This window comes from Coffea arabica, chromosome 9e (assembly GCF_036785885.1).
Source record: "Coffea arabica cultivar ET-39 chromosome 9e, Coffea Arabica ET-39 HiFi, whole genome shotgun sequence".
NCBI lineage: Eukaryota > Viridiplantae > Streptophyta > Magnoliopsida > Gentianales > Rubiaceae > Coffea > Coffea arabica.
Genome location: NC_092327.1, coordinates 37,777,691 through 37,804,373, shown reverse-complemented (window position 1 = coordinate 37,804,373; position 26,683 = coordinate 37,777,691). Strand labels below are relative to the sequence as shown.

Sequence of the window (26,683 nt, the reverse complement as noted above, 5' to 3'; positions counted from 1 at the left end):
CACTTCAAAAGCCGGCAACTTTTGAAGTGCTCCGCAGCACTTAACTACTTAACTACTGAATTGTCTTTTTCCGTTTTGGGTTTTTCTAAATAATTACTGACAGTTACTCCACTATGTATCTGTAATTAATTTGATTAATGGAAAGGAATTCAGATTTCTCCTTTTATTAAATGTTCATGGGGATATCATGATTCATGACCTACCATTTATTTCAAGTATTTCGTTTGGCTTTTTTTTTTCAGTCTCCTTTATCATGACAAGACTAGAGAGTTCATAAATATGTCAAAGTTAGGGTATTTTCTTGTTTTTGATAGGCTACAGAGGGAGATATTAATTCTTAAAACTTTAATAACTTGCGTTTAACTCCTGACTTTGCTAATTTACAGAGGGATTTTAATTCTTAAAACTTTGATAACCTTAAAATTTTGCATTAACTCCTGACTCTGCTAATTCACAAATTTATAGGCATAGCTTATGGTTAAAAGCTTAACCAATCGCCTCTATTAAATAATAATTTTTTTCTCCGATTTCGACTTGAATTGGAAAGCTAGATAAATAATTTCAACAAAATAATAAGATAATAATTTTTTAAAAAAATTTACACAACTCTTTGATCCCATTCATATCATAAATTAATAATTCACTAAAATTACATATCATATGTTCTTAAAATATGAGTCTATTAGAATAATTCATTATTTTATGAAATAAAATAAAATTTTAGTTGATTAGACGAGCGTTTCTTTGAATTGTAAGCACGTTCTATAATTAATAAATTATTAATATATCAAATTAATTAATACTTCTCTAAATTAATAGAATTTGTATGGTCCTATAAAGAGCGAAGATTTCACTGTATAACCTTAATCATTTTAGACATGATTATCTGAAAACGATGAACATAACCAAATATGATTTTCTTTTGCTTCTTTCGAAGGTTAACATATGGTTTGGTCAACTTAGAAAATCTTCATAAGCGGATAATCTAGGGATCTTGTACTGTTCTTCTTCTTGTAGTTGCCCCCCCCCCCCCCTCTCTCTTCTCCTTTTGATAAAAAGGAAGGTAGTGTTCTTTAATGGTGTCCATCCACCGATGCCCTGCAGCTGCCGGAAGAGCAGAGGTTGTGTTTATGGCAAAGGGATGTTCTTGGTAACAAATTTAATGTCATCACATGATCACCTGCCTCTCCACCTTCACATTGCCAATAGATTCGGTCAAGAGATGCATATGTATTCTCTCATTACCAATAATAAGCACCAGAAAAAGCTCATTGTATTTTATGATCACTTGCATATTTCTTAAGATTATGATGATTCAATTCAATCGGATACGAAACTCAACTTGGATTGGCATTTTCACTTTCCCATTTCCTAAATTTCATTGTACTTCAAGAAACTGTGAAGAGACAGATGCTGGTGATGATATGATTCTGCAATTATAACCAACTCATTTTGCTGGCAAGTGTTCATATCCATGGTTTTCCAAAGTATAGACACTCCAAGAAATTGTGATGATGCTGCTTTTTAGATGTCTCTTTGCTTTCCCTTTTCTCCTCTTTCATTTCCTCCATCCCTCTTAGCTTCTCTGTCTTTTTTAACTTCTTTAACAAATTCTCGTGAATGGAGTATGGCAGTCAGGTAGTGGCAAGAGAGTCAAGACTAGAAAATAGCAGATGGATGGCAGCCGTCAATAAACATGTTCCCAAGAACCAACCTAATCCATCCAGTTTGAAAACCTTAAAACGAGTAGTTTGATCATCAAAAACTGGTAAACTACCCCGGTAAAAGTCAGTTGTATTGAACACTAGCTCCCGAGAAAGATCAAGCATGTTTGAAAAAAAATTTTAAAAAAAATCAAGCTAGCATTTTAATAGATGCACAATTCTTTTGTCAATTCAATAACATCTCCACCACAGTCCACAATCCACAATCTTTATCCATGATGTCCCGCGCCTACAATCTAAACTATGAAAGCAATTACAAGACTAGCTATCATGAGTTCAAACTACCATCGACTTTTGCACGTTTTACAGGGGAGGCATTGCCATCTTGGTCATTATCCTCTGATGTTTTCCCCTCAGGGGACTTCTGCTTCCTATTAGGAGTCTGAGTTTGTTCTGCTGTAACTCCAGCATCACCAGAGCTCAATACTTTGGCCTCATTTTCCTTCTCTAAAGCTTTAGCTACATTATTCTTCTCCAGCGTTTCCGATTTTTCATCATCAGGTAAAGGTTCTACTGCTTTAGATGGGGCGAGAGAAGCTTCAACAGGATTTGAATCCTTCTTCTTTGACCTTTCTTCCTCAATCTTCTTCTGTTGCTCAAGCATCAGTTGAATGTATTTGCCCTGTTCTTCAATCCGCAACTGCAAACTTCTCTGGATCTGAGGGACAGTGCAATCTTTCAGCCAAACGGAAAATACAAAGGAAGAAGCATATATTTCATGATATTTCTATTCAAATAATAAACAAGTCAGAGAAAGAATTCGATGTCATCAAATGTCAATAATTGCATAATAAAGATGATAGATCCATATCTTCTTCCTGCTAAAACATTCAGATTTCAAAACTATTCTGTCCATAATTGTTATAGCAAGAAAGAAATCCTAATCCTGGAAACAGTATAGACTGTTATACCATATCTTAAAGGTTAAAATACAGGTCCCTTTGCTTGGGCCAACGAGTTGCAAAATCCAAAAAAGTTGACTGCCATTTCCATAAGCAGTGGAGATTTAAGAATCGCTTGTTTTCACATTGATATCATAATTCAAAAGCATTGCCTGGTCCAATTGTTTCACCTGAAATTGTGCCTAATTATAATGATTCATTATGTAGATGGCAACTTCATGGACACCAAGTCATCAAGGCAATTATCAAGAGAATCAGCACACTGAGTTTCCTTGATGGACTCCTTCCAGGAAAAAGAACCAAGACGATTTTGCAGGATAACATGGACGAGCTTTCTCCCTAATCATGCTCTGACTCTCTGAAGGTTAAGTCCCTTTGATTCAAAATAAAATCACCATAAAAAAATACGAGTTTTCTTGCAAGTGAAGAAGACTTCAGCTTGCAAAATTTCTCTCCATGTTGCAAAATTGTTGCTTTACAAGTTTTAAAAAAAACGAGTTTTTGAATTTGTACTGCAGTACATCTGACTGTTCAAATGATGCTGAAATTTTGAGAGACAATTAAAATAAAAATCACCGAACCCAATGAGCCAAATGGAAGTAGAAAAAGATTATATGTTCATTGCACAACCAATGAATCCTCATTAACATCAAATTTAACAAACAGTTTGGCTAATCTTAAAAGAAAGGTTGACAACTCAGTAAAAGTGAGCCCCAAGAGTTGTTGAATCCAACCAACTACAGTCTCAGTAAGGGGGTGCTTGTTTCATATATTGGAATCGGAAATGGAAATGGAATCATAGACTCTGGTTTTGGAATTAAACTTTTCATTCCAATATTTAGCTTGGTTCACACATTAGAATTAGCATCATTCTAATTCCTGATGCTTGGTTTGATGAGTGTTTCGGAATTAAATGCAATTGAATTCCAAATTTATCCCTGATATAACAATTCTTATAAAACAAAAGAATTACACATACGAGAAATTAACATCTCCATAATTGTAACTACAATAGTTATTAACTTTTTGATAAAACATAAGAAAATCATAAACCATAAAAAAAATTAATACCAGAAAATAAATATAGTGGGTGCATTAACAAGGAGTAAATTTCCAAAAAGAGGGAGTTTTTAAACTAACTTCCCAAAGGGTGACGATTTTGAGTCTCTTCCCAAAGGGTGAAAAATGCATCCAAGGAATGCGTTCTTCCAAATAAAAACGCAACTTTCAAATACGTTATTTTAATTTTCATAAATTTGTTTAAATATGAAAAATTGGTTAAATAGCGCATAACATACCAGCTCTTTATGGGAAACTGGCAGGTTTTGTAGTATATTTTGTACCAGCTCTTTATGAAAAATATACCAGCTCTTTATGGGAAAAATTGGTTAAATAGTGCCCAAAAGAAAACTAGTATGTTTTGTATTTAACATAAATTAAATATGTGAAAGTTAAAAAAAAAAAAAAAGAAATTGCCCATAACATACCAGCTCTTTATGAGAAACTGGCAGGTTTTGTATTTAATGCCCATAACTATGGAACTGAAAGGTATTCAGGCAAATAATTTTACAAATAGGTACAAGGCAACCAGAAGCCCACCCAAATTATACCAGTATTCACGGATCAAATAACCAAAATATCAAGAATCGATTGACCCTTTGTTTCTGAGCTTCCATTGAATGCGTAATTCAAGAAAACACAGTGAGTAGCGTGAGTGGAATAAAAGTGAGAAGGTGATGGGTCCAGAGCATAGCATTTTGGTCCAGTTAGTGTTATTCTGTCAGATTCCCTTCTTTTCTTTTTTATTTTTAGCTAGCCAGTGAGTAGCCTGAAAAAACAGAGAAGAAGGAAGAGAAAAGCTTGCATACGGAGAAGAAAATTGCAGAGGCAACGGAGAAGAAATTTTGGATAAGAGATGAACAAGAAGAGATAGGAAATCTGATGAACAAGAAGAACAGAAGGTGCTGCGTGTGATGGAGAGAAAGAGAGGGTAGGCCCGTCATAAATATTGTCTGAGGGAATTAGTTGAGGGTTTTGTCCAAAACCTCCCAATTTGCTCGGGAATGGGATAAGTCCGTTTTTTTAGAAATGATTCCAAAGATTGCATTCCAATAGGCTTAACCCAAGCAACAAATAAGGGGTTTATTCCATTCTGTGATTCCCAAACCCTTTAACCAAGCAGCCCCTAAGATGATTCATCCAAACCCAAATGATCAGTGTGTAAGGTCTTTGACAAAAATAAGTTTTGAGCATCTCCTGATTAAATGAAAAGAGCAATACATTGCAGCCGACAGAATTACAGACCAGTAAAAAAATTTCAGTGAGAGGCAAATTTTCTTAATTCACCTGATAAGGCTAAAGTACCAAAAATCTCTTATACAAGTTATTTCATTAGCTGCGTACCTCAAGTTGTTCATGTAGTTGTTTTTGAACTTCCATTTGCAGTCTTAGGGCTTCAGTTATTCCTGTAGTCCTGTAATGGCAAATTGAAAGCAAGAAATTTGAAGTCTGCACCTCTAATTACACAGAGACACTGTTAGGAATCAAAACTGTTGAAGCAAAGGCCAATTCATTCCTCCATGTAAAAAGAATGATACAAGAATTTTAGCTCATATGCATAAACTGCAGAAGACTTGGTCTCCTAGACAACAAGCAATCATAAAAATAAAAACCAAAAGAAGCAAATGAACGGATATATCCAACATCTGAAACAGATATTGTGCATGTACACCAACAACATAGGAAAAAGCCCGAAAACATGCGAATAATTAAAGAATCAGAATTTCATTCCAAATTTGCACGTTAACAACTTGCCTCCTGATAGCCCCAGTGTGACTTTTTTTTTTAATTTCTTTTTACCGTCCCACTACTTCCCCATACCTGTCCTACCCCTAACTATTAGGCTCAGGATTCAAACCCTAAACCTGACAGCAAAGAGCACTCTAGGAGTCCTCCCTTACTCCTACAAATATGCTTGAGTGGTAGTAAGAGTGAAACTGTAAGCTTCATAAATCGAAGGAAGTACACTGAGCAATACACAATGATGGCAAGCTTGCATAATAAAAAGCTGATCATGGACTAAACTTTTTCCATTTTATGCAGTGAGGGGAGAAATGCAGACAAGTCTTACACCAGATGGACAACGTGCTGATTTTTTTTAAAGTCATTTTTACCGAGGGCAGCCATTTCTTATTATGATACCAATGTCTTTGCACTAGGTTTACATCCAGGAAAAAGCAGTCTGATTTTCCCCCAGAAAATTTTGCCATCTCAATTGATCACAACCACAGAAAGTTGGTAAACTAGCTCTCACGTGAGCCATAAATTTACTACTACAATGGATAAGTTCACCCATCCTTATCAACTTCAATCTTTTACAATCACTTTTCTGGTGTTAAAGTTGAATTTCAAAAGTTCACAGATCATTAAATCAACAAATATGGCTGCCAAAAGCCAAAAAAAGATTAAATTTGTCAAGAGAACTCAACCTTACGGCATCCACAAACATGATGCTGAGAATTATTTGAGATGAAATGAGTGAAGCAGAAAGTGGCGAAAAGGTTACAATTAGCATAAGAACTTTGTTAATCTTTTGCTAATTTTCTACTTGCAAATTTTCAGTCATCAGACAGACAGAAAGCTCAGGCAATCGTTAAAATTTCAAATGTCGAACTGTGTCTTGTTCTCAAACTGTGTCAAACATACTCGATGAAATCAATTGAGAAGGCCTTTGTACGCGCATTGACAGAATCATTCACAAAGGCAGATTTGTGGAGAGTTTGATGCTGCTAAGAAGAAGTCAACAAGAAGCATTTCCTTTTGAACACTTTGGTCATTGGGAAGTTAACCAAGGGGCAGATATTCTACTACTCCTGTATACAAATGTGTCATTTCTCCCAAAAGCTGCCTAGCTGAAATTCTAAAATTGCACAAACAGGTGTTATAATTTTTCCGGAGTGCTCCTTCTCCACTATGTCAAGTTCCCTAGAGACGAAGGAGCTGACAAACAATGTTACAATTAACGTTCACTCAAGTAAAGAATGGCAGAAACTTTCCTTGCCGAAAGAAGATGGATATTACAGTCAACATTAAGAGAGGGCCAACCTCCAATATTCAAAATAATACGCATTGGCAACAGAAACATGCACCAAAAGTTCACAAATCAGTCTATGATATCAATCTTATCAGTAGCTACTTTAAAAGTCCTATCAAGCTTTATATCAATACATACTTGGTATGAAGCCATGCATTGGACTTTTAGGTTTACAGCCAAGTGAGACGAGAACAAGATAACTCACGTTTTCAAGTCCAGAGATGTCATGTCTGTAACAGTAGGTGACTTCTTTTCTGTAGTTCCTGCAATCAGAACAGAATAATTCACCTCTTTCTTATCTTCTCTAGCATAATTTTCAACATTAGACTGAAATGCCTAAAGCAATAATACTGAAGCTAGACATGTTTCCATTTTAGTATCTCTTATTCTATGCATACTTACAAATGTGGAAGTTTCAAAATGTGTTAAAATCAGTTGAAATCATACAGCAAGCGCATGCAACTACTGCAATAGTTTCATATTGCTAAACAGATTCAAACAATAACCAATTTCGAGAGAGATTAAGGAAAAGCAGCAAAACCAAGATGATCAGCAGACCAGTGATACACATTCATAACAAAGTAATAGCAAATTTAAATAAGAGTCTACCTTCTGATGGCTCTGGTTTGTATCTGGCAGTTCGATATTTCTGACAGATGAATAACACCAACAAAAATAGAGTGAGAAAAATGACAACCACAATAAAGATGAATAAAGCTCAATAACAGAGTTCCTCGAACCTGTAGATGGCTTTTCACATGATAGATTGTGAGGCCTTCTTTGTTCATATGCTTCAAGACACCTTTTGGAGTAGCTCCTGCTAAATTAGGTAGTTTATTTTGGCTTGCAAAGCCTACTTAAATCAAGAACTTACAAAAGAAAACAGTAAGCTACGCACTTTCACTACCACCAAGCTTATTGACAGCGTCCACGAAGATCTCATGAAGCTCTGGTGTCCAACGCATGCGAGGCTTCGCCAATGGAGCAGCAGACGATGGACTAGAAACATCAATACTCTGTACAGATGAAACAGGAGTGTGACTAGAAGGCTGGGCCTCTCTCAAAGGTACTTCAGGTGACAACTTCAACACCTGCAATGAATTTACACGATAAAATTAATTAAAACAAGCATAATATTATCTGGAGAATGTCAATCAAGCATATAAGTTGCAAACATGTGTATGCTAAGGTTGCAATAAGTACAAATAGTTTGCAATACGAAGGAGGAATAGGTTGCAAAATAACCAAAATTGCCTACACCATTCAAATCCACAATTATATAAACTATTCCTTGGGAGGACATTTTGGAAGCAATGACCAAATTTTCTAGAAAAGTTGCGATATATAGGGGAAGGTAAAGACAGAAAGAAATTGAATTTACTTTCTAAAAAGACAAATTGGTAAAAGAGCGTCCTTGTTTCTAACAGGTCCCAGGGAATGACCAGGATAACCTGCTTTATGCTCTATAAGCCTTATACCACTATCACTTAACTTGGGGTTTAGCTTGCACGCAGCTTGTGCCTCAATACACATGCAACAAATAGAAGAAGTGGAAAGGGGGAAGTATAGGTTTAAACACAGAATGTTCATACAAAGTGAAATAAACTTACCACTACAAACTCAAGCAGATTGATCAATCCTGTGTAATATTAGAGAATTGACATTAAGCATAAACAACTAATCAGAGATCCAAGGAACAATTTAGCACCAGTTAAGGAAATGAAGGGGCATAGACTATTGTTTAAGAGCTTAATTAAGCAATCTACATCTGTAATTGGAACTATCAGAGGACAAACACATATACCATGAAATGCAAGTTGAAAGACAAACCTTAGGTTCTGGATCGGGAAAGCTGACATCGACAAGGAGATCACCCCAATTGGAATCTAGAGAGTCATCAACAGATATCAGGTCATCTGCCCATTCATTCCACTCAGTTCTCTTAGCATGGTCTTCAGATGCAATAACACCTTTAAGGCTCTCTACTTGATCATTCTGAACGGGAACATTACCAGAAAAGTCAGGAAAGTCTTGAAGGGCATCTTTACCCCAGGATGTATTGCCATTTCCGCCATTTCCGATGTGGTAACTGTCAACTGGAGCAGAATGAACCCCCGAAAAGGAGGAGGGAATGGTTTCTAGAGATGTTTCAGCCCTTAATGACTTGGAAAGGAAGGGATAATTTTGTGATTGACTGCCTTGAGGTGAAATTGGAGGAAACTTAGTATCCCTGGGGAACCCAGAAGTCGTTGAAAACTGATGCCCTACTGCCCCACTTCTAGAAGCCAATGGAGCAGGACGAGAGGGAAGTGTATTTGTTGAGAGTACCTGCTCTGAGGTAACATGAAGGGAGTCTGGTAACTGAGGGTATTTCTCAACCAGAGGAGGAGGCAAATTAGGTAGACAAGGTGATGTAGCTCCAGAGGCACCCATGGTACTCAAACTTTCACCAGTTCTCTGAACGAATAATGAAGAATGTGCATCCATTTTTGTCCATAAAAAGAAGGAATACAAACACTTATACTAATTATGAAGGAGATGACAGCTGCCACTTTTTTGCCAGCTCACTATAAATGAGATTGTGTCCTGGACCTAACTTTTGCCGTGTTCAACAAGTGTGCACTGAAAAATAGATATCTGTTCAAACAAAAATAAGTCTCTACATCAATTGCATCGCAAAGATAAGACAAATTATCAGGAGGCAAAAAACCATAACCATTTTATGCATCAGGGAAACCTGTTTATCATAAAACCAAAGTTTAAATACAAATTCATGAAGGTGGGTGAAAAGGTTAAAGACGCCAAATGAGATATTAGATGATAAATTAGGCAAATACCCACTGTATATTATGTTACCCAGTTGCCCAACAACTGATCAATGTGAGAAACTTAAATCAACCGAAAGTTTCCCATTGTTCCCATATATGAAAATAAACAAACCAGAATCAACAATTACAGTGCCATTTACCAAGCACAGCAAAATCTAGGTCAAATGTTGGCCTTACAAAATATATGGCATGAAAACTTTAGCAAGTGAACTACAGCAGGGAAACTTTTAGAGTTATGTATTCGCAATTGTTTTCAGATTTTTACGAGACTTAAAAAGCTGAACAAGGATATATCATGGCATCTAACATAAGATAGAGATAAAGAAGCCAAAATGAAAGCATAAAAAACTGGAAGATGCTGAATGAAGTTTGAATTAAGTAATCAAGCATAGAAGCAAGTTTGTCCAGTTACTTTCTCTCGCCAAAACTCAAAAGAATAAAGTGCAAGGAATTTAATACTTGTTCACAGCTCCAGGAAGCAAATGATAAGATTGATAAGCCTACTGCCATCACTTCTCCACAGAAACGAGAACGATCTTGACTAACAAATCCAGTGTAGATGCTATACCTATAAATTGTGTAACATGCTAAGAAATATTGTGCTTTTTTCGCTCTCATTATTGATAATAGCTCAAGAGAATCTTAAAATTAGTAAACTTCAATGACGCCTCATTAAATTTGGCTTAACCAAAACTGAACTTACAAAGAGAGTTTGTCCATTCCAGATGCAAAGCAATGGGAAAACAGAGCTAATACATCAAAATTACTACCACCAATCATATCTAGTACTCTGAGCTGATCAAAAATTACCTACTCATAACTACAAAATAATGCATAACCCTATAGTCTCCAAGCATATAAGACTTCCCAAGCTTAGAGTATCAACAAAAAGATTTTTCAGAGACAAATAGTAATTAGCAATACAAGAGTAAGAATAATTGCAGCTAAGCAACCAATTGTACCCCAAAAAAAAAAAAAGAAGCTACTCAGCCATCAAAACAGTAAAAAACACAACATATTCATCCTCATCAAGTATTAGTCAAGCTAAAATTCGAATTGTGAAAAGTGGACCCACCGCAATCATCATTTCGCTGCAACTATATCCACAAAAAGAAACTCTCATTTTTTCACTCTTCTTTAAAAAATTATAAGAAAAGTACTCAAACCAAGAAAAGTTTAGATTTTTATAGGAAATTAACGACAACCAACTCCAAATTCATCAAATCGAAACCTAAAACACCCGTCACAATTTTCTTTTTGTTGGAAAAGAAAAAAACAATAAGCAGAAGAAGCTTAGAATCCAGAAAAACTAATAGTACATCAATCAAACATGTCATAGCTCATCAAGCGAACATCTTTAGAAACACAGGTAACAAATTCATTTGCAGCTAAAGAATTGATTTGAGCGCATGGGATGGATAGGAAACTGGGGATAAGAGAGGAGAAGTAAACCTTTGGAAGCTTGGAACAAGAATCTGATTTGGATTATTGGCGGCCGAGGGAATTTTCTTGGATAGTACTGGATTATACAGCTAGTGATTCCACAAGGGAGCTAAGAAAATATAGAAAATTTGGTCTGTACCAATGACAATAATGATATGGATGAAGCATTTTAAGGTGCTAGTATAAAGAAACAAAGCAGACTTTCCAAATTTGAGCCAAGCGAAATGATTGATGACGTTGTGGTTAGAATTTAGTTCAAGCCCTTTGGTGTCTTATGGAATTGCACAAATACCCTTCTAATTTAACATGTTGTATTAACACCCACAACTGTAGGTACGTATTGAGGTCCAACCGCATAACAAAATTATACACTTCATAAATGTCGCACTTTTTTAGATTGTTCTAATTAAAAGTGTACGTGTTATGTGAATACATATAGAAAAAGATAAAAAATTTTCTACAATTATAAATTCATTAATTAAGTATAGATTGAAAAGTACAATGTGGTTGTCATAATCAAGAAAAAAATATATTAAAAAATTAGCAATTGTAAAAAAAAATGTATTTGCACTAAAATAGAATAAACTAAACTCTATTATGGATCAAACCTTATATTTTGTGAAAAATTAATGAGTATTGCAATAGTAACTCTAGTTTTGAAAAGAGTACATATTTTTAAAAGAATTATAACTCAAAAGCTCTACTATGCATTATGTAGAGCGTAATCACCAAAATTTCATATGTACCAAAATTCGGCCAAATCTCATGTGAATTGTCATAATCGTCAAAAAGAACCCCCTGTCACTTTCCTGATTATTTGGTAAGAGAAACATTTTCCCTTTTTTTTTTTCCCACTGCTCTTTCACTTGAAAACTATTGGATTTTTGTGCCTTGGAGGCCTGAAACAAGCTCAATTGGCTATTGGGGACACAATCTCTAATTACAAAATATAAGAGGGCATATGACACATTTGACAAAATTCTACTGGCCGTCCACATTAACCTTGTTGTTTCTATCATTTGTCGTACGACGAAGAATTGCGTAGTAGTGTCGCTATAATTTCGGGCCCGTAACTGAGTCCGTCATCCTGCAATCGGGCTGTCAATAATATGATCATCTATAATCAGATGGCTGAGAAATGAGGAACTATTTAAGCCTGTCATTTCTATCTCAAAGCCACCAAATTTCCGTCTTCTTCTTGATGACATAAGTGGACCCATTACAAGGCGGCCATTCCTCTTAATATATTTTGGAGAAAATCGTTTAGAACATCTCTTACATCTTATCACATGTATGAATTTTTTCATTTTTTAAATATTAACTTTACATGCTTTTACAAATTCAAGTTAATAAAATTTGATTCCAACCTAAATTTTCGATCATGTTTTAGTCTGAAATCACCACGTAACTTACATGTAGTCATTTTTTTATATATAAAAAGATCAAATCCCACTTTTTTAATAGTAAAAATGAATATAGACGGAGTCCAATTTCAAAAAAAAAAAAAATGAATATGGTTCATTCAAGTCAAGTCTCTACTTTTTAGGAGTAAAAATGGATATGGATCGGATCATTTATTTAACTATAAATGAAATTTAACATTTTTATTCCTAAACAATGACTATGTATGGGTCGCGTGATAAATTTAGGATAAAACTAATCAAAACTCTAGGTTGGTTCAAAATTTTATTGACTGAATTTTATAAGGGATGTAAAGTTATTATCTTTAAAGTGATGAATACAAAAAATTATTTAGTAAAATGTGATGGACATTTTGAACAATTTTCCCTATATTTTGTTTCATTGTTAACGGGCTTCTTGAGGCTGCTTTGTTAATTTTTTGTCCTATATTCCTTTTGTCATTTTCCTTCATATTAAGACTCTTTCCTTTTAAATGTAAGTGGAGAAAACGAATTGCATGGAAAAAAAAAAAAGAAAAGAAAAACGATGAAAAAGACATCTAACGGATGTGATTTTTAAGAAAGGTGCAAAATTCATTTTTTTTAGAAGTGACGTGTCTTTGAATCTGGATTGCCATTTCCTTGTACACCTGGATTGCCATTTGGTATATCATTTTGTGTCCTTAATTTCTTATTCATTCTTCAGTGTCCTTAATTTTCTAGTTAAACTTCTCTCCTTTTTCTACAAGAGAGTCTTTGATTTGCAAGGTATCATCCATCAAAATTCAAGTGCCAGGCCAGAACAACTTAGTGCAGTCCTGGCAAGGGGCCTTAATGGGTCTCTGAAATTTTGAAACATCAAACATGTACTCTTTTCTCCATTTAGAAACACAGGAAAACGCAATGGAGCAGGATTGCGGATGAGGTTGCGGAAAATGTACAGAATGCAAAAGGATAAATGACAGCACAACTTCCACATATCCAACTGTCGATTGTATATGTAAATTAATCTTTTCTATACTGATAATGTATACAATAGCGAGTCTATTGATAATGTATGCACCCGTGGTCTAAATTCATGCCACAGGTGTAAGATTTGGAGTTCAAAACTGCTTCCACTTGACCCAAGGAAAAGAGAGAAAAAGAAAAAAAGAACCTGCTTGGTGGACTAACAAACATCATTTTGAAGACTACATAAACCAGCAAGGAACAAGCCAGAGAGAGAGTAGGCATTAAGGACCAACATTCTCCACCAACAGCTGCAAAAATGTCGGGGATGCTGTGTTTTACTAATCTAGAAATGGAGAAACAACAGTCACGAGTCAAATTCCTGGAGACCATTCATCAGCAGCTCAACAACATGCGGCTTCAGTTGGAGATACTCGGTTTAGTTCCTATAGCAATGTGTCAAAATGTTAACAAAAGAAAATGACAAAATTGTGCATAGAAAAATGAATAAGATTACAATAAGGCTTGATGTAGTAGTTAAACATCCAAGGTTGAGGTCCCAAAAGCTCGATGTCCTTGTCTCAAGATTTGATCTAAGATGTAGCTTTACGCAAGAATATGACATTTAATTTGTCCAATTTGTGATATGTGATCCATATAATCTGTTTACTGATAATAACTTAATCAAAGCAAAAAAACACTGAGTTTTAAGGATTTATTCAAAACAGGTATTAATTCTAGGAGATCTAGATGGCTAGTTTCTACTCTTGAACAAGAATTTAGCTCAGACTGTTGCCATTTCCTAGTTTCATATAGATGCAGTAATTAGAGTTATTGTTTGAGAGCTTTCAATTCCATGAGTTTCTCAATTCCAGCTTCTCTGTATAAAAGAAAATTTGTGATATGTGATCCTTATAATCTCTTTACTGGTAATAACTTAATCAAAGCAAAAAGCACTGAGTTTCATGGATTTATGCGAAACAGGCATTAATTCTAGGAGATCTAATTGCTAGTTTCTATACTAGAGCAAGAATTTAGCTCAGACTCTTGCCGTTTCATAATTTCATATAGGATGAACTAATGATGAATGCAATAATTAGAGTAATTGTTTGAGAATTTTCAATTCCATGAGTTTCTCAATTCCAGCTTCTCTGTATAAAAGATGTTACTGAAGTCTAATGGAACTCTTTATCAGCTTAAGAGCCTTCCCTTTGGCAGCAATCCAGTTTAACAACTAGGTTGAAAGAGCTCTGATGATAATTGCTAAACTATTGGAGTAAGTCGCAAGTCTTATAATTGTTTTTTAAGCAACAAGCATCCATACATGTTATGTAGCCTAAGAAAAACTATATGCATGTTATGCTTCACCAGACCCCATTGAACTTAATTTCATACAGATAAACTTAACGGCAGCAATCAAGAAACAGATTCACACTCACCATTGCACTTAATTTCATACAGATAAACTTAACGGCAGCAATCAAGAAATAGATTCACACAGAATATATACCAACATAAATGACTTGATATTTTAAGTTGTTTTCCAAGTTGAATTCCAATTTGTTTATCTAGTCAGTTCACTGAGAAATGGTACTTTCAAACAACACTATCCTCTGACAAGTTTTAAAGAAATAGCAGCCGTTATTTGAATTAACAAGAAAATTAGAGGCCTTTCAGAATTAAAGCACCACAAGAAGAAAAACCATATCAGCAAAGAAAAATATACTGACTTTTCCCTTTCCCATCACGACAATAAGCACTTCCGCAACGGCACCGAAATGCTTCAATAGGATGATTATGATCATCAAAATCAATCCCGTAATCCTGAAAAGAGTAAGAAGAGGTATTAACTGGAAAACAGTATCTGGAGGTTATACACCATATGACATGAAAACTGAGCTTCTTTTATTTTGGAAAACAGAGAAGTTTTACTTATCTTTGATCCATTATTTCGTGATTCTCACACTTCTGCAAAATAGTATGAAGTAGACATATTTGTGTATAATTCAACTTGTTAAAAGGTGCTGTTATGGCCAATTCCAGTGAAAACAAAAATCGCTCGATGTGAAACTAAGACTCTTACAACATCTCCAATGAAAGCCATTGCCTTTGACTGCGAAATAAATCCCTAAAGAATGATTCATGAAATAACATGTTACGGCAAGAAAATCCATATCAGTTACCCATGTAAGCTCTTCCATTGCATGCACCTTCCGTCTAGTGAAAAATGCAAGCTGCATTAGGGGGAAACTGTTAACATCCCAAACTTTCTCTATAAAGTTACTGTATAGCAGATAGCAATGAACTAATGGAATAAAACCATACATGATAGTAGTGGTGATCAGGGGTCTCCACTTCAACCGGAATGTCAAGCAAGTTTGCATCACAACATCTGTGTTGAACACAATTGCAGGTAAGGCAAAAGAAGACTCACTAATGTAGATGACATAGAAGTTAAAAAAGAAAAAAGCAGACTCATCATCTTCAAGATGCAAGGCACATTAGCATCTAAAAGATGTTTCAAGCCAAAAGAGGGGGAAGTAGGATAAATGGTCACTTGATTGACTGACTAGGAACTCAAAAAAAGAAAACCATATAGCTTTCTTACTATCAGAGTTAAAGAGAACAGGATAAAGAAGATATTCTGCTCACAGTGCGCATATATGAATACTCTCTTTCCTTGACATGTATATTTGCCGTATAAACCTTTTCATATAGGTAGACTTAAGTGTTTCAAATTAACAATGCTGGAAATAAAATTACAATTGCTGGACCACAAGGCTTTGGAGATTAAGAACCATATATAATAATTTCTTGTCCTTTAACCATCAACTAACTGGTACATCATTGAGTTTGGATGCTAGACAACAATGCTCTGCTGCATACTAAAGCTTCATACCCCTCCTAGCTGCTCAACAATAAGTAGTGCGCTTGCCAGCATATCTTGCCACTAACTGCTTGGGTATTTAACTCTTAAACTAACTGATTATAATTCACTTGTCAGAAAAGATACTGCAGACCTTAATTGGACTTGGTTATCATAAAGTTGAGTGAGATTAGTGTGGATTTTCATGAATCTTTTTTTTTTTTTTTTGGGTGAAAGAAGAGGTACTCAAAGCTATTTCATCAGGTATTATTGAATACCCTTTGAGTGGTTACTTCAAAACAGCACACCCCTAATTGATGATTAAATATGTCAACATAGACTTGGGTTCACAGCTAGCAAATTGCAATTGCACTGTTTTTGAGCAATATGTTTCCCAATGCTTAAGAAGAATAGTCATCTGGAAAATGCAAGTGTAGAACAATAAGAAAGTGCCTGCATGCACATACCCAAGGCTATATGAAATTTAAAAAAAAATTAAATGGGGAAGGGTGAAGAAGATTACCTGTGATTTATAAATCTTGCAACATTTCCATAGTAAGTTGCATCCAAACAAAGTGCATCTTCATCCTTTAATACTCCTTCTGATCCCCAATCAGCATCAAGCAGCACTGGATATGTGTGTCTGTCTTTGCTACTGCTTTGGTTATTCCTCTCATACAATTCCATGTTAGTCAAGATTTCCCCGACATATTCACAAATAAAAGCACCCTTAGGTAGCTCTTCAAGAGTTCGTAAACCCCAACCTTTACCATCATCTGTCAAGAACACCTTCAATACAAACAACATTTATTTTCAGAAACTAGCATTTTTATTATATATGGACACATATCTAAAATATTACATGCTTAAGCACACACAACAGACACCCCTATACACACAATCACATTCACATATATATAGATATATTCACATATCTCTATACCTGTCTTAATACGGGCAGACAAATTTGTGCAAATGTTTATACACAATATATACATGCGGAGAAATTCATATACTCTAAGGGAACACCAGATGTCTGGACAGATTGACTCTTCAACACTCAGAGATCCAAATAGAAGTTATTTAGTTATACTCTTAAGTTATTACGGTAATTCCCCTGGAAAGTTATTCTGTATGCTCAGATAGAAGGAAAAAGTGCTAACCTGTAATTTGCGGGTTATACCTCGTTGTACAACTCTATTTCCACACTGCATGCTGCATCGGCATTTTCTCCAGCATTCTTTAACAAATTTCCTGACTAGATGGCCTTTGCACTTTTGAGGCCTATAAGCATTCTTGGCCCTCTCTAATGGGCAGTCTGGGCAGTAAAAATGGTAATGCTTGTGTGGTTCTTCATTCATGGATATACAAGCTCCTAAAAATTCTTCTTTCAAGAGCCCTTCTCGTGTATAAGCAAAGTCACCTCCAGTATCACGAGCACATGCACAAGGAACAGAAGATGAAAGACAATCCCCTGCACAGCTTGCACAGCAGTCCTCATCCGCAATTCTAGCCAACGAGGCATGTACATATGCATTTTGATAAATTATATTTTGGGGAATGTAAACAAAATTTGGAAGATGCTCATTGCCATATTCATCTAGTAATGAAATGCTGATTTTCTCGTTGCCATTTGTTATGTCATAGACATTATGGAAAGCCCTTCCCCTATCATGACTGATACGTTGCTGCTGAGGAACGGCCAGGTTGAGTGAGTTTGAAGATGCAGAACTTCTGACCTTTTTATTCCTATCTTTTTCTAGATTATGTGTTTCAAAACATTGTGGGTGAGATCCTGTGGTTTGGTGGAAGCGATCACCAGGAGATTTATTAAGCAGAGATCTATCAGCAGAGTTGGAGGTCAATTCCATATAACTATCACATAATTCCTTCAATAAGTGAATCAGAGAGAACTTTGGATCAATTATTTTGTATGATCTCAAATACTTACTCTCCGTATATTTCACGAGTGGATCTAAGTTTGGCCACTGAAATTTAGATTGTCCAAGGGCATGATTACACTTTAAGGAAATTTTGACCTGCCCACAGGAAGACGAAGCTATATCATATGTAGATTGCAAGTTATCCCCCAATTCCAGTGCTGAAGCATCAGCTTTCTTGCCATTACCTGAAAAATTGGGCAAAAGCAGCTTGTCAGGATGAAGTTCTCTTGAGAATGACTCTTTGTAGCTGAAATAACTAATCAGCGAGGTAAATACAGATGAATAATAGAACAATACTCAAAACATTCACATGAGGAGTACATTCTTTGCTCCACAACTGTTAAATTTTCATCAGAAAAGGTAGAATTTTCAAAAGGGCACAAAGGAAGTCAAGTTTAGAAAATCCAACTTCTTGTGACAGATTTTGTACAAAACATAGAATCCTCAAAAGTTTCTGTATTCATATATAAATCTGGGATTCACTTAAAACGGACAGAAGAGTTGAGATTGAGGGGGTATAATTCTCCATGTAATACAACTGGAATATGGCTCTGTCAGCCAATTAAAGGCCACTAAATTCAATTTCAGACATAAGCAAGAGATAGTTCAGCTAATTTGAATGCTTACAAACTCACAAGTAGACAAAGACTGATACCTCAAAAAGGTAAAATATACGCAATTTCAATTGCTATTGCAATAGCAGAGAAGCAACTGTAATTTCCTAGGCTTCTTAAGAAACTTTAAAGACAATGTTTAAATTTTTGTTTCTGGAGAATTCATAAAATTAAGAGAGTAAATTTAGTCAGTGCTATCGAGTTATGCTTGTCCTCCTTCCTGATTATTGGGAGAAAAATAAAAAATAAAAATCTTCTTCAAGGCTAGACTGCATACAGAAAAGGAAGCATGAGAAAACATGCTAGAAGCTTGGAACAATTCCGTGAAAATGCACATAAAGATATCTCTCAACGGAAAATGTTGGTATACCTGAACAGATATATGAAGCAGGAAAACTGACATGTGAAGAGCAGTTAAGAGGTTCCTTCCTTGTAGGCTTAGTCACATTCCTCTGATCATGGTACTCTCGTATTCTTTCTCTTTTCTCGAGCACAAAACTAGGGTCCCCATATGCCTGACCAGCACAGAACAGATTTGGTTGTCTGTGTGTAACTGCATTTTCTCCTGTTGGGTCCTGAAATGTTGAAATGTGAATATCTCCTCTGTCTTTAATTGAAGTTTCATATACAAGGGAATGAGATTGTCCCCTAAGATATTTTGAAAATGATGGAGATGGATCCATCAGTTCCTCCTCATTAGCATCTAGTGGTATTTCACCCTCTTCAAGATCTAATCTTCTGCTTTCATTATCCTTTGTAGATGAAGTCTGATCTTCAAGTGGAGTTACATTTAGTTTCTTGAGTGGAGGTTCTAGACCATCATTGACTATTGCAGCATTCTCCTGAATCATCTGCAGTTACAATTGATATTAGAGGACAAGTATATAAAATCTGTGCAAGAGAAAAATATAAATGGTGCTTGTATCCTGACTCATTTAATATATACCAATGGCGGTAACCTCTGTTGGAGCTAAAGGATCACTAACCTTATCATTCTCATACTCAAATATAGCATCAGCAAGAGTACGATAATTATCATCCTCTATAAGTGCCCAATTCCGATCATACAATTTCAGCAGTCTCTTCAGAACTGGTTTCACAGTTTGTGCTGCAATGCCAATGTTCTTCATTGCAGTGAAAGCCTTTGTAATTCTTGGATCCCTCTCCTGTGCCATTACTGCTCCAAAAGGTTTCTGTAGAAGTAAATTTTTGTAGCTCAACAGCTCCGAGGTTCCACCAATGCCTATATTTTCAACTGCTTGTCAGGTCCGCAACGCAATGGAAGTTAAAGCAAGGAGAACAAATAGAAGAGATATATAAAGGGCAGAGTCCAGACCATGTACAAACTGAAATTTTGCTTACTGTTAATAATTATTCCACCAAAATAGGACTTGGTACACTTTAAAAATATAATTGTTGCTTTCATTCTCTTCTCCTTGTCCTCCTACTTAACTATAGTTCTCTTAGTTAGTAATTTTTGCTATAGTCATTGCAACTGCAGTGCAGCATTGTCATGCCATAAAGATATGTATTTCTCACTTGTGCAATGATGTTAAGATCAGTCAGTGTCCTTAATTCTGTTCAGAAACAAGCATTTTGAAACCAGGAAGAGGCTACTTTTGATATTGATTTATAAATAAGGAGATAAGATTCATTGAAGGTATAGAATCTTAAGCATTGACATCAACAAATCTTCCTCGGCAGAAATCACAGAATGATGGATAGGAAGATTTGTAGCACCTTATAATCAGATTCCAGTACATATACATGCAAATGGATTCAACTAAATAAAGTTGTCCTAGATGTGTATCTTAATTGTACCTTTAGATATAAATCAATAATCAAGCTTAAAAACAAAATCCGTTCTATTTATTTGAGCGAGGGAAAATTGAAAAGTTATCTCCTTAAACTAGCATTCTTATCTAAGTTGAAGTGGGGGGCTATATAAACATTGAAACAGAATTTCACCAACATGATTACTGCAGTCCTTGCAACACAAATAGATGTTTTTTCCTTCATCATAATCAGCCATACAAATGCTGTCGCCAATTACTGGTGGACTATTATGAGTTGGAAAAATAACATTACTTTTTCCACATATTAATCATATCTTCCTAATGTTAAAATTGTTTATCACTTTAATAAATTCTACAAAAAAATTTGCATTTTGTTCTGTATTAACTCCGAGAAGGTCCTAGTAGAGGATTTCGCACAATGTTGCATAAGGCAAATTTTTATACACAATGAACTTAAGTAGGACCACATGTTCTCTAATATCTCCTTAGGTTAATAATTTTTAGCTAACTAACGCTATGATGGAATCCACGTGCTTATGGCTAACTAATTTGAAATTATTTTTGAATCTCTCCTTTCTTAGTATCATTTACTGTCTGCTTAAATTTCAGTATGCAATTGACTAGTTTGGTAGGCTCCTCATATTCTCAACTAACTAACTCCTACTTTCACTTATCCTATTTCTTGATATCCTCCCTCATTTCCTTACATGTCAATTTTCAAAAATGGAAAAATACTTCCAACACTTGACTGCTTAACTAATGCTTCCAACACTTCTTTATTTATTTAATATCTGTCTTGAGTCAAAACAAGATATTCAATCTAGGATGAGGGGAGTAAAATGATAAACAACAAGTGTTCCCAACTAACTAATTATAAATTTCTTCCAACTCTCCCTTCTTTATATCTTGTTTATATTTAACTGGAGTCAAAATAAGATATTCAGCTAAGGATGGACCAACATAATTCCAACTAACTACTGAAACTGTTAATTTTTAAACCTCCATTGTTCTTAATATCTATGTCTGGACACTGGACAAAGTAAGATAACAAGATCTTCATTTAAAAAAAAAGATTATTTTATTCTACAACACAAGAAGCAAAATGTACATTGTTTAAGCACATGATACACAGTTCAAGCAAATATAATTCTTGTAACAAAGAATGCCCGTTTCTCGTCCTATCTAAGCTCACTTTTCCCACTTTAATTCTGGATAAAGTCCCGTTTTCCCGTTTTCTGGAACAATTCTTAAGATCAACATACCATCTACCAAGCTTTTATTAGTTGAAACCCCAAAAAAGGGAGGAAAAAAGGACTCTCTTTCCCGGTGGGCACATTTTGCATGTTATATGAGTGCGCAACACAACAGACACACATTACATGATCATGACCACAGAAGCCATCTACCAAAAGAAAAGCATAATAAAAGCAAAAACACTAAATTGCTGATATATACCTTTTCAGTACAACCTACAAACTTGGGGAAAAAGAAAAAGATACCAAGGAAGACAAAATCTTTGCATCAAATGAAAAGGTCAAAAAGGAACAGAAAAAAAATAGAAAAGAAAATCGGAAGGTCAATGTACGAACCAGTAACAAACTCATAGGCTTGAAAATCACGTCGAAAAAATATAGCATCAACTCAGAACCATCGCCACTGGAAGGAGGACAGAGTTTTCAGCGAACAGCTGGAAAAGCAGCTAGGCTTTTTCGATGGAAAAGCAAAGCAGCATTATCAATGTATAAATGTAATTATGCACATATGGAACCAATAAGCGAAGATATATAAGACGCAACGAAAGCCGCTAGCATTCTTGCTTGAAATCGGCACAGAGATTGATGATGGTTTTGTGTGGGGGTTTAAGGTTCGGAGGAAACGTTGCGTTCAGTCCAATATAAAGAGGAGACCTATCACCTCACTTAACATTGGTGCTTTATTATTCGCTTTAAACCACGTGACATATGTGTGATAGGTGATGTGTTTCAATTCTAGCCGTATGATTTGTAACATCAGTTATTAAATTCGGCTCGATTCTATCAACTAGTCGTCAAATCGAGCCAAACTAGCCCTTAGTTTGACTAGATAAGGAATTGATTTAGTCAAATTCGACAAACACTACTATGTTTAACTAGCTAGTTCAATTAAGATTCGTCACCATTTTTTTGATTTTGAATATCTATTGTAACCAAAATGTATATATGGTTTTGATTAGATTTGGAATTGATAAGATTTCAATATTGGATTTCTTTTAAATGTGTGTAAGACTTTACCAATTGCTTAATTTTTATTTGAAAACTAAATATTCTTTTAAATAAGCTTATTTACTTTTTTTATTATACATTTAACCATTTGAACTTTCAAACTAAAATTGTTATTATTATGTAACAATATTTGAGTAGTTAGAAAAGTATTTTTTAAACAAAAATAAAATAATGGAAAAATGATTTCTTTTCCTTGAAGATAAGTGAACTAATTTTGTTTTATATTTGACTATATAATTTATTTATGTATAAGTATGATAAAATGAAATTAAGTCTTCTATTAATGTTTATAAGTCCATAATATATCTTTTTAAGTAAATAATATATGTTTTAGGGCAAAATACAGAAAATCCTACCATGGTTTCAAACCAGTTGCTTTATGGTTTCGAAATATCCACATAAGCCTCTAATGCTTTAAACTAATTTGGAATTTCACCTGAAACCTATGTGTGACTTGAAAATGAAATATTATTTTTAAATTTTTTTTCTTTTTTTTTTTGGTGCTCAAATTCTTTTCACTTTAACTATTATGGATGGTTTTAGATATTTTAAAATTTTTAAGACATTTTTAAAACTTATTCATCTTCCCCTCCTCCCAACCTCTTCAGCCACCTATTACCCCTTTTTTTTCTTTCCTTTCTCCCACTTCCCCCTCCATCCTCTTTTTTCTCTTTTTCCTCTATCCTCCTCTCTCCCTCTTCCTCTTTCTCTTCCTCTTTTTCCCTAATGTCTTACCCTTTTCCCTCTATCCTCTTATTGTCCGTGTGAGCCGCTCTCCTCTCCACCTGTTTCCTGCGCTCCCCCCTCTATCCCCCTTATTCCTGGCGAGGGGAGGTATGAGGAAAAAAAAAAAGAAGAGGAAGAGGGAGTGGGAAGTGGAAAAGGGGTGAACAAAGGAGGGGGTAGCTGTGACGACCCCACCTCCCCCTAAGTCATATCCAAGGGTTTGGCGGACCGCCTGCTCAACTCTCGCCAAGACTCACTGACTCATTCAACTCTCAAGATTAATCATTCAAGCCTCCAAAATAACATTTAAGTTTTACAATTCAACCAAAATGTAAACTTGTTTGCAAACCCAAAAGTCAAACGTATGATACAACATCAAATGTCAAAATATATCCTATCAACCAAAAAGTATAAGTACAAGAGGGTTACACACTCTAGTTCACATTCAATTGTTTTGGACTTCCATTCCTGTAAGGAAAACAAAACTAAAAAAATGAGTTAAAAGTCCAGTGAGTTTCCTAAACAAGCAATCATGCAGGGAAACCATGAAAACATTACATTTAACAATTTGCATACTTTGCACACAATATCCAGTCATTCAAAAAATAAACACTCAATCATTGGAAGGATACGTGCTCACTTGGAGCAATTCATTCAAGTCATTCATTCATTTATTCGCCAACCATTTTCTTCATTCCTCTGACATTAGAAAACGTTTGCAAGTGAAAACTCTTTCGATGATCTTGTCATTCATTCATTGATATCATTACATTGAATTCACTGACCAGTTCTCCATCAGATTTCGTGGTAATACTCGAGTATACCAAACATTTTTTCAGGGTCACCAGCTGCCTGACCGAGTCCTCTTCTGACTCGAGTTGACTGGTAACGAAGGGCAAGGGTCCAATTCAGTCAAAAAACTTATATTCATGCACAAGTAACATTCAATCATTTAATCATTAAAAATTTCACATTCACTTAGGGCGAGTGGGATAAATTACACACTCGCCTATCGAAAATTCATTTAACAATCATTGAAAAATATTTAACATTCAAGCAAACATTCACAATAATTCACATAGTCATTGGAAGCACAATATGCAAAGAATACTCACCAGTTTAAGCAAAATAACGTCAAAAGTTTCCTTCCAGATTATGCCCTTGATCACCGACAAACCCTAAGAATAATCAAGAGAAAATATTATGGTTCAACCATCCAAAATTTAAGTGAACCAAAGAAAATCCGAATAACTACTAGTACAAATGTGCAAATATGGTTTTAGAGTGAAAAACGAACATTTACCCAAGAGACATGAGTAACCAAAAATTTTCTTATTCTAATCATCAACCAAACTCAAAATGGTTTAACAACTCCAATTTAAAGTTGGAAATGAAAGTAAGGACAGTTTTAAGAAAACAGAATTTTTCTAGTTTTGCACGGTGCTATTTGAAAAATCATATCTAAAGATTCTTAAGTCCAAAATTTATAAACTTTATACGTTGGAAAATATATTCAAAGATTTACAATTTCTTAGAAGACACCTTTGCAAGATTCTGTCCACAAGTCAGTCAAAATTTAATCTCAAGTGGCTGCTTTATCCAGTAGAAAGACAGAACAAGAATGAAAATTCAATCAATTTTGAAAAATTACAGATATTCATAAGAATTGATAAAAATTCTGAAATTTTCATGGTAGAAAGTACTCTAAATCTAATTTCAAACACAACAAGTAGAACTCAATTTGAATTTTTCTATACCAAGATATGACAGATTTTCCAAGACTGTTCAGAGTCTCTTGCGGGAAAAATTTCAGCAGCACTTCTTTTGTGTTTACCAATTTTTCCAACCATTTCAAGGCTACACTTTCACCACAAGACAGACCCAATTAAGTTCACAAGATATAGGATACATAGAGTACTTATTTTAACCACAAAACTAGCTATAACCAACATATACCTAAACTGGAAATTAACCAAACCCTAGCAACAACTTCACCAAACCCTAACAAAATCATGAAATTACCATAAACATGCTTTCTTCAACTTTAATCATAACATATCTTGTATAAATCTCAAAAAACAAGTAAAAAGAGATGTCTTCTCGAAATTTTACCTCAAAATCCCAAGATAACAAGCAACTCAATAGATTTCTTCCCCAAGTAATTCCACCAAAAGCTTCCCTCCAAACTTAACTCAAGATTAATCGGCATGGATTAGGGTTAGTGTTTGAATTTTTGACAAATCAATCAAGGAAATCAAGATGGAATTTGGAAGTTTTTCTCTCTTCCTTTCCTCTCTAAGGTTCGGCCTTCATGGAGCAAGAAAATGATGGTTTTTCTTCAATTTTTTCAAGATAAATACAAAGACTAATCTTGGTCAACTTTTGGTTTAATGGTTGACAAGTGTCACCAAACTATTTTGTCTTTCTTTTCCTTTTCCTTAGTCAATAATGGTGGCTGACTTAAGGGTTAATTTAGGGGAAATTAAATGAAATAAAAAAAAAGGAGATTAGGGTAAGAAAGTATTGGTTAAGCGGTGCACTCAACCGGTAACAAACAGCGCACGTCGGTTCAAGCCTATTTCCCTTAACTCCCTTGTACTTTTGTTTTAATTTATGATTCATTAACTTATTATTAGCATTTCTAATCACACACTTCCTCTTACCTAATACTCACTCTTATCCACCAAATTTAGTGTACACACCTCACCAATCGATCACACTACCAAAATGCACCAAAACCCTAACTTACTCTAACTTTAAAAGTAAAAGTAAAACTCTTGACTCAACTAATGAAATCACCATGAAATTTAGGGTTAGTAAATAGTTAAATAGTCAAAGTAAAGAAATATAGAAGGAAATATAAATTAATTTTTAAAAAATGAGAGAAAATTCTAAAAAAAATTTCGAGTCCTCACAATGACAAAGGCTGATAGACAGTGGTTGTTGGAGGAAGGGGAAGGAGGTGGTGGTATTATAGTAGCGGGAGTTGTGTGATAATGGAGGAAGAAGAATGAGAAGAAAAGGAAAAGGAAATAGAAAGAAAGGAAATGAAAAAAAACTAAAAAAGGAAAAAATTAACAAAAAATGGGTTTCTAATATTACAACAGGTCAAAAAGTCCTATTTCACTTTAATTGAATC

The 26,683-nt window shown here is 34.9% G+C and overlaps 2 protein-coding genes across 7 annotated transcripts; both read right to left on the bottom strand.

Annotated features, from left to right (window-relative positions):
* Positions 1-1,842: 1,842 nt before the first annotated feature.
* On the bottom strand, positions 1,843-11,197 carry LOC113709702 (protein PHR1-LIKE 1-like). Of its 3 annotated transcripts, XM_072065382.1 has the most exons (9): positions 11,000-11,197; positions 10,007-10,115; positions 8,550-9,356; positions 7,618-7,810; positions 7,460-7,539; positions 7,329-7,368; positions 6,925-6,982; positions 5,030-5,099; positions 1,843-2,382 (listed from the first exon to the last, which is right to left on the bottom strand). In XM_072065382.1, the coding sequence occupies exons 3-9, from the start codon at positions 9,204-9,206 to the stop codon at positions 1,993-1,995; spliced, it is 1,488 nt and encodes a 495-aa protein (XP_071921483.1). In that variant the 5' UTR covers positions 9,207-9,356; positions 10,007-10,115; positions 11,000-11,197; the 3' UTR covers positions 1,843-1,992. The 3 variants fall into 3 exon arrangements, with proteins under 3 accessions (XP_071921483.1, XP_027088348.1, XP_027088350.1); XM_027232547.2 differs by lacking the exon at positions 10,007-10,115; XM_027232549.2 differs by lacking the exon at positions 10,007-10,115 and having other exon boundaries at positions 7,460-7,536; positions 11,000-11,195.
* Positions 11,198-13,368: 2,171 nt separating this feature from the next.
* LOC140014893 (probable inactive histone-lysine N-methyltransferase SUVR2) lies at positions 13,369-25,876 on the bottom strand. 4 transcript variants are annotated; one of them, XM_072066546.1, is made up of 12 exons: positions 25,657-25,876; positions 24,660-24,722; positions 23,978-24,012; positions 22,147-22,213; positions 19,748-20,004; positions 19,132-19,612; positions 17,368-18,332; positions 16,728-16,993; positions 15,664-15,730; positions 15,522-15,572; positions 15,069-15,162; positions 13,369-13,784 (listed from the first exon to the last, which is right to left on the bottom strand). In XM_072066546.1, exons 5-12 carry the CDS (start codon positions 19,934-19,936, stop codon positions 13,759-13,761), a joined length of 2,139 nt encoding a protein of 712 aa, XP_071922647.1. In that variant the 5' UTR covers positions 19,937-20,004; positions 22,147-22,213; positions 23,978-24,012; positions 24,660-24,722; positions 25,657-25,876; the 3' UTR covers positions 13,369-13,758. The 4 variants fall into 4 exon arrangements, with proteins under 4 accessions (XP_071922647.1, XP_071922648.1, XP_071922650.1 ...); XM_072066547.1 differs by lacking the exon at positions 23,978-24,012; XM_072066549.1 differs by lacking the exons at positions 22,147-22,213; positions 23,978-24,012.
* Between the last annotated feature and the right edge of the window lie 807 nt (positions 25,877-26,683).